This window comes from Nansenia antarctica (genome assembly GCF_963989245.1).
Source record: "Nansenia antarctica genome assembly, chromosome: 8".
Lineage (NCBI taxonomy): Eukaryota > Metazoa > Chordata > Actinopteri > Argentiniformes > Microstomatidae > Nansenia > Nansenia antarctica.
In genome coordinates this window covers 16,872,704-16,890,972 of record NC_137678.1, presented here as the reverse complement: position 1 = coordinate 16,890,972, position 18,269 = coordinate 16,872,704, and the positions used below count along the sequence as shown (strand labels likewise).

Genomic DNA, 18,269 nt, shown 5'->3' with positions numbered 1-18,269 from the left:
CTGAGCAACCGGCCCTATAAGGATTTTAAAAATTATTTAAAAATAAGATGATTAACAAGTATAAAACAGAGGTTTAAATATAGTTTTTGTTTGGTATTTTTTGAACTTTTTGTTGACATGCGTAAGTGAAATTTTGTTTATAAAAGTTTCAATGTTTTGATGATGCATTCATGGGGGGACATGCATACATGTAACAAGGGTAGGCGCAATAAGCCACGGCTTCAGCCTACACCTTTTTGGTCCTGGTGTTATGAATTGTGACTGTGTACATTTTTTTATATCTGTATTGTGAATTGTATAGGGGACCAAAATAAACATAATCAATCAATCAATGTCCCCCCCCCGTCCCCACCCCCCCCCCGCCCCCCCCCCCCCCCCCCCCCCCCACACACACACACACACACACACACACACACACACACACACACACACACACACACACACACACACACTCCCTCTCCCTCTGTCTTCCTCCCTCTCCCTCTGTCTCACTGTGGGTCTTTGTGACTGCTGCAGGTGCAAAGACGGCCTTGACTTCCTGACACAGACAGGCTGGTGGAGGAGTAACTCTCATACAGGGAGGCACTGGCCTCTCAGCCTCGCCTCTCACTTGCATGACTGGTTCCTGTTTTTTTTTTACTATGACCTATACTTTAAATCAACAGATTTACAGATTTACAGAAGAAAACAAAGTATTAGACTGACGCCAGGAATATAGGCTATGTCTGATATTTTATATACAAAGTAGAGGAAAGTTTTGTTTTCTTTGTATTTGATCCAGTACTGATGCAAGTTGTGTGTGTCTGCGTCTCTGGTCTTTGCTATTGTTTTTTTGGGTTATAAAATAAGAACATGACAAACATATTGTGGGGGGTGGGGGGGTGGGGGGGGAGTTTGTTTGTTTGTTTATTTGGATCCCCAATAAGCCATTAACCAATGGCTACAGTGGGGTCCACATAAAATCAATACATTACAGAATAATACGATACAATTCAATAATAATTATAATACAACAAAATACATCATATAGATAAATAAATAAAAATCCCTATATTTCATGCAACCATATCCAGACAAAATCACAAAAATCACGTTTTTTTCACACACAATCAACATGAATAGTATTTTATTTGTATTTGATCCAGTATTGATGCAAGTTGTGTGTGTCTGTATTTCTGGTCTTTGTTATTGTGGTTTTTTGGGGGTTAAACATTAAACACATTGTGTGTGTGTGTGTGTGTGGTATTAGACTGACTTTTGAAGTAATTTTTATTATAATGCTTTATTATCATACCTGTTCTCAGGGAAAACATACATAAAGCAGGCAGCTTGTCCAGTATGTACTGCATCTGTTCCCCTACATCATGACATTTACAGGCAATGCATCGTAACATATTGAGAAGTCAAGTAATCAATGATAGCTTACAGATCTATTATTGAACAGTTATCTGATGTGTTCGCTTTGTGTTTTAATGACGTTACTGCCGCCGTGGGAACCTCAGAACTACACCATCACCATGCTGGAACTAATAGTAGGGTCACACACACACACACACACACACACACACACACACACACACAGACACACAGACACACACACACACACACACACACACACACACACACACACACACACACACACACACACACACACACACACACACACGGAATATGAATGATGGTATTGTGTGACGTCTGGGGCCCTCTCCTGGCGATCTTGTGTATGGTTCTGTCTCAGTCATTAGTCTGCACATCTGTGTCTCGTTCCCTCCCTGGTGGCTATATGCTGCCTATTATTATACATTATTATAAATGTATCTTTTAATATTAGTTGATGAATCTTTATATTTGTATGGATTTACTTACGTAAATCGTATAGTAATGCTTATTGCTTATATATATTTTTTTATTGTGTTGGCTGTCCTCTATCCTTTAACTACTTCCATCATTAGTTGTCTCCGCCAAGTTCATACAAATGAACCAAACAAACATTAACTACATACCGAAGAACAAGGTTCACTTCACAAGGAAGGGTTGGTTTTTAAAACCTTAGAGAACTGAATATTATATTGAATGCTGAAAATGTCACATCATGAGGAATGTTTCTGTCACAACTGTGTGTATCGTTGTTTTTGTTATAGTAATTTGGTCATTATTGTATATTCCTCATTGTCATGTATAGTAGTTACTGTGTGATTACAAAACAATGTGCTATCCTGAAGAGACATTGATGAGCAATATTGACTAAAAACATATACACAGGGTAGGCAAATCTCTGGTCTCCTTGACAACAGACAATAAAGGAAGTTGACAAAGAAATGGTCCGCCACTTACCTGTTGCAAGTATGTCATGAACACAAGCCCTCTGCTGTTTGTGGTCTTTAGGGAGTGGAGAGGGTAAGCACTTCTATCTACGGGTGCTAGGGCAATATACCATGTTCCTGGTTTTACTCTCTGGAGTGTCAATTGTAAACTGCAAGGTGAGCTAAAATCTATTTTCTGAATGTTGTGATCATGTTGGAATGACATAAGAATAATACATGTTTAATCTTCAGTTGTCATTTCCTGAAGTTTCAGAAAACAGGTGCAGTGATATTATAATAAGTTGCTTTGATTTAAGACGTAGGCTCTTGGGATTACCTTTTATGATGCTGTTATTTTTTGTCAAACCTTTCTATCTAAATACTCCTTTCACCAAGAAAAATCATGTCAAAGCACATCCATGGTCACAAACTGTTACAGTAGAGACAGAAATAAATGTGGTCGCCTTGATCATTATCAGCTGAAAATCTGAGCTGTAATTTTACTGAACTTGGACACATTTTTTTTACTTTTAGTGGACAGATTGGTAGCAGCAGAAGACACACTAGTCATCTCTGGGGGACTCTACTAGCAACTACTAGCTTGATGGAGGGTGAAATCAATTTGGATAAACATAATTTCAACTCCCAGCCCTCACAATTCCGGCTTGAGTTCTTAAATGAGGAGCAAGAGTAGTCCCCAGGTAGCTAGGAGGCCCCTTCCTTTCATTCATTTCAGCCTATTGACAATGATTCTTGCCAACTGGCCTACATTGAGTTAGCTCTCTTTTAATTCTCTTTACTTTACCAATTGTATTGTATAGTTCTTGTGGGTAAGTTCCTTGACCTTGTTCTGTGGGCTTAATAGAGACATTACTATGTACTAGGTAGAAAATACAAGATGGATATGATGATTAATTTAACACCATTTTCTTTAATGATAAAATATATATAAATAACAATAAATAACAATACATCATTGAATGTAATGTAGAGGAACAGGACAAGCAAAACAATGCTGTTAAAAGTAAGTGCAATAAATGTCATGAGCACAAAACCTCTCATGTTGAATGGACTCTATTAAGTCAAAACTAAAAAGCATTTTGTAGTAAAGTAAAGTGGCTGAACAGAAACAACATTACTCACACACTGTTACACAAAACAATGAATTTCACAAGCTTACATTTCAAATGTATTTTCATCAACAGCTTTTCTCAGCAACATTAAACATTTTAAGGCATGTATGAACTTGTGTGATGAAAGAGTATATTGCATCTCCAAACATGTAAAACACTATCCATCTAGGAAAACTCATTGGTTACGCAAAGATCTTTCCAGTCTCTTTTTTCTTCTTTTTGTCAGGGCCGGTGACAGCTGTCCAACCAGCATCCCTCATCCGTTTCATGGCAGCCAGCGTTAAGGCACCAGGTGATTTCTGAAAGGCAGGGCTTGGAATCTGAAAATATAAGGATAATATAAAGAGAAATGAGGAAGTAAACTAGTAAGACATTAATTAATGGCTAACTGTTAAATCATATAGCAATTACTTAACTACAAATGAGACTACTAAGATTATGACATATCATACTGTATACTAAACACCACACCACATTTGTGAATCAAATTCAATATATTACAGTTGTATTGAATGATTTAAACTACTGTGTGTACATCAGGGGGAGCATAAATGCAAGAGTGGAATATACAGAGGCTCAGTTTACCTTCTTGAACATGTCCAGTTTGGGATGCTTTACAGCAGGGACACTTGGTTGTAAGCTGCTCTTGAATGGCTCAGCTGCCCCAGCAAAGCTCTGTAATGAAAAGAACCAGAAGAACATCAGTATGATCCAATATGTGATGGGACGTATTATCGGATGTATTATCATGTACTTTGATGTATGTGATGGGACAACAAAAAAATAAGTAAGTAAGTAAATAGGTGAGTGAGTAAGTAAATAGGTGAGTGAGTGCGTAAGTAAGTAAGTAAATAGGTGAGTGAGTAAGTAAATAGGTGAGTGAGTGCGTAAGTAAGTAAGTAAATAGGTGAGTGAGTGAGTGCGTAAGTAAGTAAGTAAATAGGTGAGTGAGTGAGTAAGTAAATAGGTGAGTGAGTGAGTAAGTAAGTAAATAGGTGAGTGAGTGAGTAAGTAAATAGGTGAGTGAGTGCGTAAGTAAGTAAGTAAATAAGAACAGTGTGTTCTTTAAACACCAGCATAAAGGAGAGTCATGATTTACCAATAAATCATTCTGCTCAGAGCTGTCAGACTCGGGATCAAGCTCCAGGGTGCTCCTCCTCCACAGCGCTTTCTCAGTGGAGGGTGGTGTTCTAATTCTGTAGGACTACAGAGGAGACCATTCAAGGATACATACAATAAGGAGAATCCTTTGGGTGAATGGTCTGCAAATCATGGTCAATAAAACATAATCAATAAATACTACAAATCAACTAATACCTTAATCCGTGGTGTTTCTCCAACCCTGTTGTGAATGGAGTTGGTGTTCCAAGATGGAGTTTTGAGGCCTTCATTTTCATTTTCCTTTGACACATGAAATGTACAATGTAAGTTAATCAACGTCATGATGCAGTGATCACACACCGCACATGTCAGTAGCACAATGAATGAATGCAACAAATTAACTGAAATGAATCAACTGATACCTTATTTTGCAGTGTTAATCCAACCCTGTTTGTGGAACTCCTCGATGGAGTTTTGAGTGCTTTATTTTCAGTTTCCTTTGACACATGACACATACAATGTTCATGTACAAAAAGTCATTATACTGTGATTATTCAATACAACCTCCTATTCCACGATATGCATCCAGAATATTACAATTAATATTTAGTGGGTTAATTAAGGAGGTTCATCACTTACATTGATGTCTGGAGTTGAAAAAACTCTCTTGTTTGAGCTTTGGGATGGGGTTGGAGTGACAGTCTTCTGCTTTGTCTTAGAGAAATCAAACCCAGGCCTCTTGGAGACAGCTAGTTTTGGGGTCTCAGGGCATTTTATTCCTTTTGAATTTGATTCAAGCAGCTAATTGTTCAACATAGAAAATGAAATGGATTACTATCAGATACTTTAAAAATACACCAAATGGAATACAGAGCATTTATCCCCAGATATATATACCTGTTTACTCTGTTTCTCCAATTGCTGGCTCATTTGCAGAGATGCCATGTCTTTTTTCAATTCTGTTATCTCCTGTTGTAAGTTCTCCTAAAACCCAACAGGACAGCATGAATGAGTAAAACACCATACATAACATCATTGTCTTATCAAATTACTGCATTGGAGTAATGAAATAAATGATACGTCAAAATGTCCTTACTACTGTACACTTACCCACTCCTTCTTTAACTGTTTTAGTTGTTCTTTCAAACTCTTGGTTTCTATGTTTTTCTGTGACAAGTCCAATTCCTGAGGAGAATTTCAAGAGCCATTTCCTTAAAGTGCTCAGAGCAGAAGTACTCACATTAAATGTCAATATACTGTATACATATATACTATAATGAGCATACCAGTGATGTTCTAATAGCATCAACCTCTATTTCTTTCCTCTTCTTCTCAACAAGCTCTGCATCATCTTTCTCTTCAACCATTTTGTCATACTGGTTCTGATACCAACAGGGAACAAAATGTTAAATAGTACGAGGAACATTTCATTTCGGCAGTGGAGTGGATTACTTTGTGGACATTTATCATAGGACAACCTTACCTTGTGCTTTTCCATCAAGGCGACCATATTTGCTATTTTGTGCTGACATTTGATTTCTGCATCTTCCTTACACTTGATGGCTTCAACAGCTGTGACCTTCCACTGTTGTACCTGCAGGGAACACACTGTATATCATGTATTTTCAGACACATCTATTGGGAGCTGAAAATGTACTGCATAAACGTCCAAAGAATAACCTCTTTCTGGAGCTCTGCTTCAGAGGTTGATTTAGTCCCAAGATCATCAATCAGTTTTTGACATTCCTCATCATTCAGTTGTTGAATATTATTTGACTCCTCTTTTAATCTGTGAATCTAAAGTGGATGATATAACAACTGCATTACAATGTGGGAACATTTCCCTATACTTTAAAATATGTATTTAGGTTCATTAGCATAACAGATATTTTAACATATTGCTGTAGATGCATTCTGCTTTTAATAAATAAGTCATAACATGCCATACCTCATTTTCAAGTTGACTGGATTTTTCCACCTCCTTTACTCTTTGTTTTTTCAGCATTTTAATCTGGGAACAAACAAGGAAACAATTAGCTAAATGAAAAACAATTATGTTGTCGAGAGATGGACATTTTTACAGATGATATTTGATAGTCACTACACACCTCTTTTTGGCATTCATCATGGGATTTAGTTTTACCCTCCAATTTTGTCTTCAGGATGGATAGCTGTAGAGAAAAAAAAGACACATTTCATACACTCTAGATTTCAGACATGGGGACTTGTTTGATTCCTTGTTTTTTCCTAATCACCTTTGTTTCCACTGATTTAATGTGCTTCTCTTTTTTAGTGAGTTCAGCCTGCAATTCTTCACACTAGAGAAATGAGTAAAGAGAACATATACTACATTCTGTAATATTTGGATGGAGATTTGTATACACACACAAGTTGACATGTTCACTTTCTTACACTTTCTTCAAGCTTCTTCTCCAAATTCTCAGTGTCTTGACCTTGTTCTTTTATGTTGGTGTTTAATGACTTCACTTCCTCTCTATTGGTAAATAGGAGAAGGATTTTTAAATTGTCTTTCTTTACAGTGTATAATTACTCATATACAGATGTGGATATTCAATCTAACCGTAATTGATGATTTTCTTCTTCAAGTCGTTCAGTTTCTTTTGTGATGGTCATCTCTTTTGTTTCAATCTCCTGATTGGCGTGAAGATATTTCCAGCACATCAACACACAAAGATGAAAGAAGCAACATATTGTCTTGCAAAGTACAGTACACTGTGGGGCTTTAACTCACAAACTACCAAAGAGTTCCGGAACACTAAGTGTTTTATGTGGTGTTAAGCCCAATGCACACGGCGTGCGATTTTGTCGCACCGCCGAATTCGATTCTCCATTCACATTCATTCATTCATTGGTGTGAATTGAGAATCGAATGTTGTCGTGCGACAAAATCGCACGCCGTGTGCATTGGCCGTTAAACTAGCAACAATACTTTGGGGCAACTTTATTCACCCTCAGCACTCAATGAGTTAAATATTATAGCTAAAATGTTCTGTTTACAGCACCACATTTTCAATTCAAACCTTAAGATGAGCTTCAATAATTTTCGTCTCTGAGGACTGATTCTTAATCTGCTCAACAATGATCTTCTTCTCTAGTTGCAGCTGGTTGAAACGTATAGATAGCTCTTCATGCTTCATCCTGGGGAAGTCACATTACATTATTATCTTTATAGTGGAGGAAAACCATCCTGACATTATTGTGTGTGTGATATTCCAACTAAAATAACTCACTCATGCTGTGCAATGTCTTTCTTTAATTTCTCTATCTCCTTGATGGATGTTTCGTCTTTCCTCAACGCAACAGATAACTGCCCCTCAACCTCTTGTACTTTACTCTGGGGAAATATAAAATAAGTGGTGTGATTCTAGTCATTTAACATGGTGTGATTGTTGTTCAGGTAAGTATACCAGCTTTTATGTATTCAAGGAAAAGGTGGACAATGGAATCAAACCTCAGTCACAAGGGCTTTTTCCTTCAAATCATTGTGTGTGTCTTCAGCTTTTTTAAGAGCCTTCTCCAGTGAATTGTTCTCTACAGACCTTATCTCCATTTTAATCTAAAAGAGTAAAAATACATGCCTATAATTCAAATATAACTATTTTATCACAGCTATTAGTAACCTGAATGCCTTTATGTTTTAATTACACATTTCTGTACACAGCAAACCAGGAAAGGATAAAGGATTCATTTTTTAAAAGCTAGACGATTCTTTGGCGTAAATTACTATAACATACCCATTGTAGCCACATAATTACAGTACCTAATAACAAAAACAAGTAAATACCAGTGCAAACAGTAATATGAAATAAAGTTGAAGCAAAATACTTCCGCTTAAAGTCGTGTTGTAGACTAGAATAGATTATTTGTAATGGACAGAAATGTATCTATAGAATTGAATGTTATCTCACCTTGAATTGCTGAACTTGCCCATCTTTCTCTGCAAGATCATAAGTGAGTTCCAATGTTCTGTTATTCACTACTTCAATCTTTTCCTCTAGTGACAGGATATATTTGGATTTGACATCCTACAGACAATAATTTAATAATTATGACACACACTATTAATTACAAAAATGTAAGAATTTGTTCAGGATGTTTCAATTGATGGTCTGGTTCCTTAGCCTGAAAATAGTCTATGGGCTAGGATAAACTTTAATTCAGGATTCAGAGTTGTTTATATAGCCACTACAGCTAACTTTAGCCTAACTAACAAAAACAACATTGGGAGTGATGGGGGCTCAAAAAAAGTGTTCAATATTTGCAGCCAAATCGCCCTCAAAGTAACTTCCAAGCATGTCAGAGAGTTCATTGAAGTGATTGTGGCCACAAATCTTGAACTTCTTTTTTTTTTTTAGCTCCCATCACTCCCATTGTTTTTTTGTTAGCAGTGACTAAAGTTAGCTGAAGTTAGTAGTGGCTATTTAAATAAGTCTGAACCATGGATTAAAGTTTCTCCTAGCCCTGAACCAACCATTTAAGCAGAGTGCCAACTTGTGTTCAAAGTTAAAATTAGTCATTCTAGTCATTACCAATTCATCCTCAAGGATTTGTAGCTGTCTGTCTTTATTTTCTTTCTGCTCTTTGAGTTCCTCTAGAAGACAAGAATGATCTTCAATATATAGTGCATATTACACAACTAAACTAAAATGATACAAACGTAAACAATGTCCCCTCACTGGAATAATGCATTACCTAATTCAGAGTTTTTCCTGTAAAGGTCGTTGGTGATTGAGGTCACCTTCAGTTCTAGTTCTTTCGCCCTGGGGAGATGCAAGTTAACATTAACACTGTAGTAAACAGACCATTTCAGTGATGAGTATTGGGGGGGGGGGGGGGGGGGGGTCTGCTGAACCTACTTCTCTATCTCCAATGTCAATGATGTTTGCAACTCCTGAGCTGTGGCCTGAATCTCTAAAAGCTTGTCTGTTTGTAGATCTTTAATTTTATTGAGCTCATCCAGGCTTGCATCTTTCTGGATGAGGACTGTTGCATATTCCTCTTTATTGAGCTCTAGTGCAGCAGCAATAGCTTTACGACCTTCCTAAACATTCCAAATAAATAATGCATGGTTTAAATTACATAAAGCTAAATAAGTATCTCCAATGACCAGAAGGTTCTTTCTAAATATACAGGGTGAATTCATTGACATTTTATTTTCTCTACATCCAAAGACAGCGTATGAAACAACATACTGTACTAACCTCAGTATCTTTATTGAGCTGCTCTGCTCTTTGTAGTTCTTCAAATAGGGATTCTTGTTCCTGTTTAGAACTTTGAAGGACTTCATGTTGTTGGTCTGTGAAATGAGATACGATGTTCTTACAGTTTACAATTAATGATAATATACCAATGATGACTTATTGTCAGTCCTACTCTAACATTCAGTCCTACTCTAACTCTAAACAGCAATGTTTTGGGAGTTGAAGTGAGTGCATAACATACAGTAGGCAACACCTGTTATTTAGTACAATAGCATAATTAACTTGGAGCTCATTGACTCAAATTTGTAACATCAAGCAAGTGCTTGGTATTTAAAAAACTTTGAACAGTGTTCAACTTTATATTTTTCTTTCTTGATATCACTATTTGCATTTATAAACTCAATGACAAATGTCATTGTCTTGAAACAACTTTCATACTTGCGGTCTCTTGTAACTGTTTGAAACTCTCCTGGGTTTCATGGAGGTTTAGCAGGATTTCCTGAAGTTCATTTTCTTTGTCCCTAATTTTAACCTGAAGTATTACAATCTGTGGAAGATAATTCCAGTTTTCAGATTTAGCCTACATGGTCACAGTCAAATTCCAGTCACAAGATGCATTATTAATAAGCTAGGCCTATATCAAGAGTCCAAGAGTCTCCAACTTCGGTAATGTAGTGTGCAGGCTCTTGTTCCAGCCCTGCCCTAACACAACATATTAAATAGCCTGTACACCATATACCTACATCAGCACTTCAGGACTGGAATTGGAGAGCTCTAATTTATTCATTTATTAAAGAGAGATTTACTGCTACTGACAAACCTCCTTTTGTTAAAGCAATAATATAGGTTAGCTACACATATCAAGACCAAGAATGGTCTTTGAGAAAAAGTCTGCACTCTTCACACAAGCATTTCATGTTTACTGACTTCCTCTTCTTCTTCTTCTGGCACAACTGTCATCTTGGATAGGCCTACATCTTTTGAGAAACAGAATAATCTCTGAGGACATACTGCTACCTCCAGATCTATGTGCGACTCACACTTTACAGAGATTATTAAAAACATTTTTTTACAACAATTCCAGTTGACACACATTGTCTAAGAAATCAGGCCTACACAATAACTAATGTTTAGGAAAATAGAAGAGTTATATTTGGATGGGTACAAGCATTAGTGTGGCACCAATATTATTTGAATCAATGACATACCTGCTCTGGTGGGCTTCATAGGCACGACCTTTGCATTGGGAAACGGCATAGTTGATGCTTTTTCAAAATATTTATTGTAGCCCTACAATAAAAAATAAATAAACACAGTAGCTTAAGTATGCCTCGTTGTTAAAGTGAAACACTGTCACACCAAATGTACTGGCTTGCTTTTGTTTGGTTGTAGACTTTACATTGAGTTGCCCCCAGTTGCTGTCAGTACAATACTACCTAGGACCCCTACTTCACATAAGAGCTACTGTAGGTTAATATATATATATATAAGCCTACAATGTTGAGCAGTTTGTGTTGTTACACATGGCATGTTACAGTCCTTAGGCGTCATTCCAACATCCCAATGCGTGCCGTAGTAACGTAGGCAAAGCTACACCATCTAGCTACATCTACATTACAACATTAGTTTATTTCAATGTATCAATGTTTCATTTGAATATATTTGGATGCTATTCTGTCTCGAGACTAACTGCCGTTGTAGCCCAACGGTCTCCTCCGGGAGAAGACTGGTGTGACGTTATTCACTAATATAATAATAATATAATACGTGGGGGTGTCAGCAGTAGTAGACATGTTGTAAATGATGTTGCTTAGTGATAATAGTACCAAATAAAAGTGAACACTCTACTCCGTTTTTACTGAGCAAAGCAGTTCGTGACTGTACCTAGCTACTTTAATAGCATGTTAAATACATTCCTACTATAGTCGGTGGCGATTTAACCCTTTCTTTTAAGATCAAAATAAAATAATAAAATTAGCTAGGCCTACCTGCTCCTGCACAGAAGGCCTGTTTGTAAGGATAAGCAGACCCGCGGACGGAAGGCGTTCATTGGCCACTGGCTCGATGTCACCTCATCCAATCAACGAAGAGGGAGACTGTATAAAAGTAACTCGGAGTCTGTAAATCTATCTCTACTTCAACTGGAAGAAGAAAACTTGCGCGATGAACGGAACCAAGAAAACCGCTCCTATGTCCACCGGCAGAGCCCCCAGGAAGCAGCTCACCAAGACCGCCACCAAAACCGGCAAGAAGCGCAGAAAGTCCAGGAAGGAGAGCTACGCTATCTACGTGTACAAGGTCCTGAAGCTGGTCCACCCCGACACCGGCATCTCCTCCAAGGCCATGGGAATCATGATGTCAACGACATCTTCGAGCGTATCGCCCGTGAGTCTTCTCGCCTGGCCCACTACATCAAGCGTCGTACCATCACCTCCAGGGAGATCCAGACCGCCGTGCGTCTGCTGCTGCTTCCCGGTGAGCTGGCCAAGCACGCGGTGTCCGAGGGCACCAAGGCCGTGACCAGGTACACCAGCTCCAAGTAGTAGCGCTTCTGCTGCCCCACTAACACCAAAGGCTCTTTTAAGAGCCGCCCACCCTTTCAACATAAGGCCAATTCCATAGCAGGTTGATCTCGCGTGTTACAATGTTGTATTGTATCTGTCACAGAGCAGCTTTGCAGACTAGTTGGTTTACCGGAACGAACGAGACTTCCTACAGGCCAAGAAGCCGGCGAAGAAAGCCACCACCCCGTGTGGCTGGCACACCACCCCGTGTGTGTTTTAGAAATTGCTTTACATCAGTGTCAACCACTGAATCATACAATAATGATTTTACTTCAGAAAATACACACAATAACGATTTGACAACTAGGCCTATAGTTGTTATTTCTGCTGCTGTTACCTTATCAGAGTGGCCATCATTTTTCGGTTTGAGTAGGAATGTCTCCATAGAGTTGGATGTCTCTTTTTTCACTTTTACACGTTTTTAACACGGCGATAACACTTTTCGCTCAGTCAGGAGTAACGTACTACAGAGAGCTGGGAATGAACTTCACAATGTACATATTATATACCTATCAATTATATACAATTATTATTATATTATGACATATGCTACTTTTCTTGTTGTCGAGTCTTCTTGTTGTCGCGGGCGGCGTTACCGGCCAACTCCAGGATCTCAGCAGTCAGATACTCGAGCAAGGCGGCCAGGTAGACCGGTGCGCCAGCGCCCACACGCTGGGCATAGTTGCCTTTGCGCAGGAGCCTGTGGACACGGCCGACGGGGAACTGGAGTCCGGCGCGGGAAGAGTGTCAGGAGCCGCCTAATTTGCATAGATCACCCTACATATAGTGGAACAGCGGCACACTCTCCCTGGCCATCGCTGGAGACAGAGGGAAGCTGGAGTTCACCTTCAAACAGGTACAGGCTGGTTGACAGGTTAGATTCAGAGCAGTGGAGTTGAAACACAGGTTCATCCATGCACCAGCCTCCCCTGGTTTCTACCTCCCCCAGCCTCCCCTGGTGTTCTACCTCCACCGGCCTCCCCTGGTTTCTACCTCCACCATCCTCTGCTGGTTTCTACCTCCACCAGCCTCCCCTGGAAGGCTGGGTAGAGGTATAGGGGTGTGTGCAATGTTCCTCCTGTTGGGGGTGTGACGCCTCCCACTCTGCCTGCATATTGGCTGTGGCTGGAGCCTGGGCAGAGTGGGTGGGTCGTTAGGTTGAGTGGTGTCACCTGGGTTTGGGCAGCTGGGGATATATATATGAGAGGGGTGTCCTCAGCTCTCTCTCTCTTCCTTATGATTTGGGTTCTGTTGGTAAGGTCTCTGGGTACCTGGTTTTTGGGGCCTTTTAGTTTTACACTACATACATTCATACACCTTACACATACAACATACATTTTACAACCATTCACTCATGGCATACACTACTGATTCTTATCCATAATCATATACATGTTATTTAGTTTATGTTTGTTCATTTAAGTAAATAAAACTTTAATTGTATCATTTAAACGCATGTGTGGACTCCCTTATTTGTTACTACCTTCGGGTGTGTAACAGGGGGCTGGAGGGGCTAGGTAGAGGTATGGGGGGGGGGGGGGGGGGGCTGGGAGTAGAGGTAGAGGGGTGTGTGCAATGTTCCCCCTGTTGGGGGGCTGGGTAGAGGTAGAGGGGTGTGTGCAATGTTCCTCCTGTTGGGGGGCTGGAGGGGCTAGGTAGAGGTATGGGGGGGGGCTGGGGGTAGAGGTATAGGGGCGGCTAGGCTACCGCAGGGATTTTGAGTTAAGCAGATTATCAGCTGCAGGGAAAACAGTTTGTGTGCCTCCTGGTGCAGGAATGTAGTCTCCTGTACAGCCGTGTGGGAGGAGGGGAAGCAGGGCTGACTGGGGTGGGAGGTGTCCCCACTGATGCCTCGCGCCCTACACTCATAGCCGGCTTTCTTGTCTGATGATTATAGACATCTCACCCCATCTCATCCAATATAGCTTTACCAATATGTAGGATAACACGTTTCTACTATTCTACTCTGTGTTAACCTTCTGCTGTGGTGATTGGGGTCCAGAGGTTGCTACAGGGACACTCTCTACATTCTGAGGTCATGCCCAACCCCTACATACAGTAGCTACAAGTCAGCCATTATTCAAAACGGTCATGATGCTGTAGAGCTGATGCACCAAGCCTGAGGCTGAACACATGGGCTACCACATGGACTAAAGTATTTACCGTCACCTCATGACTAGCCTCCACTATTATGGTTTTGACACCAAGATCAGAGAATCAACAATAGTCATAACTTTGATCATCACGATATGCACACTAGTCAGCGTTTTGTAGAATTCCCAATGACACATTTTTAACAGGGATGGTTGCTCATAGAGCTGAAGCATTTGCATTTGATTCGTGAACTTCCTACTTTAAGGAATGGATATACTGTATATGTAAGATGAATATTTGTAAGTTTTGCAATGAAATAACAGTACATGTTTTAAAGGTAAATATTTGAGTATCAAATACATGGATAACTAAAATTATGGTTTCACAACCATGAGCAGAAATGCACATTCCACATGAGCAGAAATGCTCAGCAGAAATGCCCCAGTATGCAGCGACTCAGAGCATATACCTTGGGCACTATTGTTCCCACATGTATGTGGACTACCATAAGACAACATACTGGTTTAATAGCACACGTGGATATATTTTCAGTTCAAGAGTACTGTACAAAAAGCAACCATCACAGTTCCTGCATCATACGCATAACTCATCTCTATAACTACCGCAACTTCATTTCTCTTGTTGCAATGCCAAGAAACTCACTAGCAGCCAGGTGAGCTCTTGTCCAATATTGGGCAGTAGGGGGTCAGGTAAGACACGTTTGGAGCACTTCAGGCATGGGTGTTGCTGCTAGACCCCTTTTACTGGGGCACCTGCCCTCGTATTGATCTGCTGTGACCCAGAAAAATCACATGTTCGAGTTATCATAAGAAAAAGTTAGCTATGCTAAGGCCATAGGCCATAATGCTATAAGAATGAGTGGCTATTATTAGGTTTTTAGTAAGTATCATATAACTAAGTATCCTCTAGCAAGTAAGAGAAACGCACTCATGAACATGTGCCCCTAAGTGACGACTTTTTAATTGCTCATTAGAGGTGTGAACATATTAAAGGAAATAACACTTGAGAAGTAATACTCAAAACTGTACACCAAATATTACAAAATCATAACAGAACATGTGAGCTAAACCGAGCAAAAAAAAACTGAACAGAAACAAAACACAAACACGAACAGCTACAAGCGTGTGCGGTCTCAACAATACTCTCTCCCAAAGTGTTTGTTAACTTTGGCCACGGCGATGAAGACTACCAGGTTGATGAGGCAGAAATGCCTGTCCTCCTCCAGCCAGACCAGCTGCATCTTCACCCTGCCCTCCGCGTCCAGGTAGTCGATGTAGAACTGGTCTCCCTCGTGGTGGTAGGAGAGGTTCTCCATCTGCACCATGGAGACGGGGCTGCTGACGCACCAGAACGGGTTTTGGGACTCGTCCAGCAGAGTCAGACTCATCATGCAACAGTCCTACAGAGAGAGAGGGAGAGGGGGAAAGACATTAGGACAGTCCTACAGAGAGAGGGAGAGGGGTGAGAGACATTAGGACAGTCCTACAGAGAGAGGGAGAGGGGTGAGAGACATTAGGACAGTCCTACAGAGAGAGAGGGAGAGGGGTGAGAGACATTAGGACAGTCCTACAGAGAGAGGGAGAGGGGGAAGAGGGGGAAAGATATTAGGACAGTCCTACAGAGAGAGGGAGAGAGGGGAGAGGGGTTCCCTGTAAGGGAAGTTCCATGTAAGGTTTTAGGCAGATCCACACCCCTCATATTCAATGGGAGGGGAAAAACTGCATTAGGATGGGGGGGAAAAGGATTGTATGGTTTCTTCTGACATACAGTAGTACTTATCTATAAGTTCAAAGGTAAGGAGGGGTTATAAATGCTAAAATTAGGTTGGGGGTGAATGCCTATTCCTTTTTAGATGAATAGTTCAGATCAACCACTACAAGACCAACCCCTACACCCCCCTCCCCCCTCCCCCCTAGCCCTAGATCAGCTGAGCTGATACAGATCTTGGGAGCTTGCTATATGGTAAAAAAAAAAAACTCGACCAATCCTTCCAGTAAGAGAGGCGTTTAGGTGCTGGTTTAGCGGTGGCTCTGGGACCGTCCCCTAGTGTTAGTGTACCACTGCGTACCGCCACAGTACCCCCCGCAGTGTGGTCAGTTTTCCAAGGCAGGTTGATCTTGCCGCAGAAGGGTCTGTGCTGGGACAGGTTCTTCACGTGGATGGCAATCAGCGGAACGAAGCCGTCCTGGACATGACCTGGTCAACGACAACACACAACCGATACCACAGAGTAAGAGGCTGGTTAGCAGGTATTACACACATCACAGTCGTGCTGTACTATAGGAAGCCCAGACCCAGTAAGCTGTAACACTAGAACAGCCGTGCCTTTTTTACCTACTAAAAGAGCCGCCTGGGGGGTCTTTAAAATGCTAACCTGCTATTTACACACAACGACCACTAGTTGGCCGCTTGTAAATTAGCCTGCACATATCGCACATATCTAGGAAAAGTCATGAAAGGAGAGTCCTGAAATTTGATTGAGTGCAAAGATATAACATATTTTCTTTACTCACAGGGGTCAAAATGACCCCTCGTGGCTGTTCTAGTTTAAGGCCCAGCTAGGGGATATTCAGACTAGGATACATCCGTTCTCTTCTCCGTTAGAGGTTTCAGTTCAGGCCTCATATCAAACGGCGCTTTGACCGGATCTACTGTATAATAATAATAATAATAATAATAATAATAATAATAATAATAATAATACATTGTATTTATATAGCGCTTTTCCGGGGCTCAAAGACGCTGACAATATGGGAAAAACAGAAGACACAGAAACATAAAGCAACAGATAACATGAGCACATAGAGATACACAGAGTTAACAAACAGGCACAAGGAACAATTAACACAGCAATGTCCAGGGGGGGAGGAGGGTGGCAGGGTTAGGGGAGATGGTTAGGGGTAGGGACGGTTGTATGCATGGGAGAACAGGTAGGCCTTGAGGTGGGACTTAAAAGTGGAGAGTGAGGGTGAGTCTCTGTATCCATTGAGCAAACGGTTAAGAGCCGCTTTCACTATCTTCCGTATGATTTCTTCCTTTACCTTTCCGACAGTGGAGATGACGGAAACATTCCGAGACGAGTCGGGTGACCGTGTTGTGAAGGACGAAGTCTAGTGAGTAACCATGGAGACCGTAGTTGGGGTCGCCATGGTTGACACAGGCCCTGTCTTCTAGCACCGGGTACGGCCTAGATGAGAGAAGACGGGATAGGAACGAGTGAGTGTAAGAGAATGGATGTCAGTTATGTAACAGGAAAGCTCAACACGTGAGGAGTGAGAGGGCAATGGAGAGTGTGTGTAAGTGAACAGTGAACACGATTTTTGTCTTTGGAAGTGAGTTTGTATGTATAATGCATCAGCTTCTGGGTAGAGTTTCTGAACGAGTATGACTGAATACATGAAAGGGTAACATATTTTATTTTAGTTCTCTTCTGCCAACTGGAAGCGAAGCAAGTGCGAGAAAACGTGACGCGACTGCACATCAGCATGCATTTATGCATGGCACCATCACACCATGTAGAATGCAATAAGGCCTCAAGCTCACCCACACAACCACATACCACGATAGGTATGCTATGCAGTGCAGGCTGTATACATCAGTCGTTAAACATTTTTAAATTTTGCCTTTATCCAAAGTGATTCACAAGAAACTAATTATATTCCGTTAACAATTAGCAACTAGGTCAAAGTGGTCAGTGGATGCAGATAAAAATCAATAATTTCCTCAAGCTATGACATAACAAAAATTAAAAAAATAAATAATAATAAAGGAAGAGAGACCATAATTGATTTTTTTTGAATGTCAGAGCTTGGGGATTATGTTTTGATGTGT

The 18,269-nt window shown here is 40.5% G+C and overlaps 2 protein-coding genes across 2 annotated transcripts in view; one reads left to right on the top strand and one right to left on the bottom strand.

Moving 5' to 3' along the window:
• Window positions 1-11,922: 11,922 nt before the first annotated feature.
• Window positions 11,923-12,302, top strand: LOC308163949 (histone H2B-like; the record flags this gene model as incomplete). The annotated part of the gene is made up of 2 exons (XM_080538119.1): window positions 11,923-12,144; window positions 12,177-12,302. The coding sequence occupies 2 exons, from the start codon at window positions 11,923-11,925 to the stop codon at window positions 12,300-12,302; spliced, it is 348 nt and encodes a 115-aa protein (XP_080394245.1).
• Window positions 12,303-12,872: 570 nt separating this feature from the next.
• LOC308163948 (F-box only protein 15-like) overlaps window positions 12,873-18,269 on the bottom strand; it is a gene marked incomplete at both ends in the record, with an annotated part of 9,227 nt that continues 3,830 nt past the window's right edge. Inside the window, 4 exons of the mRNA XM_080538118.1 lie at window positions 12,873-13,046; window positions 15,604-15,837; window positions 16,507-16,634; window positions 17,480-17,625. Of these exons, the coding sequence (XP_080394244.1) occupies window positions 12,873-13,046; window positions 15,604-15,837; window positions 16,507-16,634; window positions 17,480-17,625 (682 nt within the window). The remainder of the gene's footprint in view (window positions 13,047-15,603; window positions 15,838-16,506; window positions 16,635-17,479; window positions 17,626-18,269) is intronic.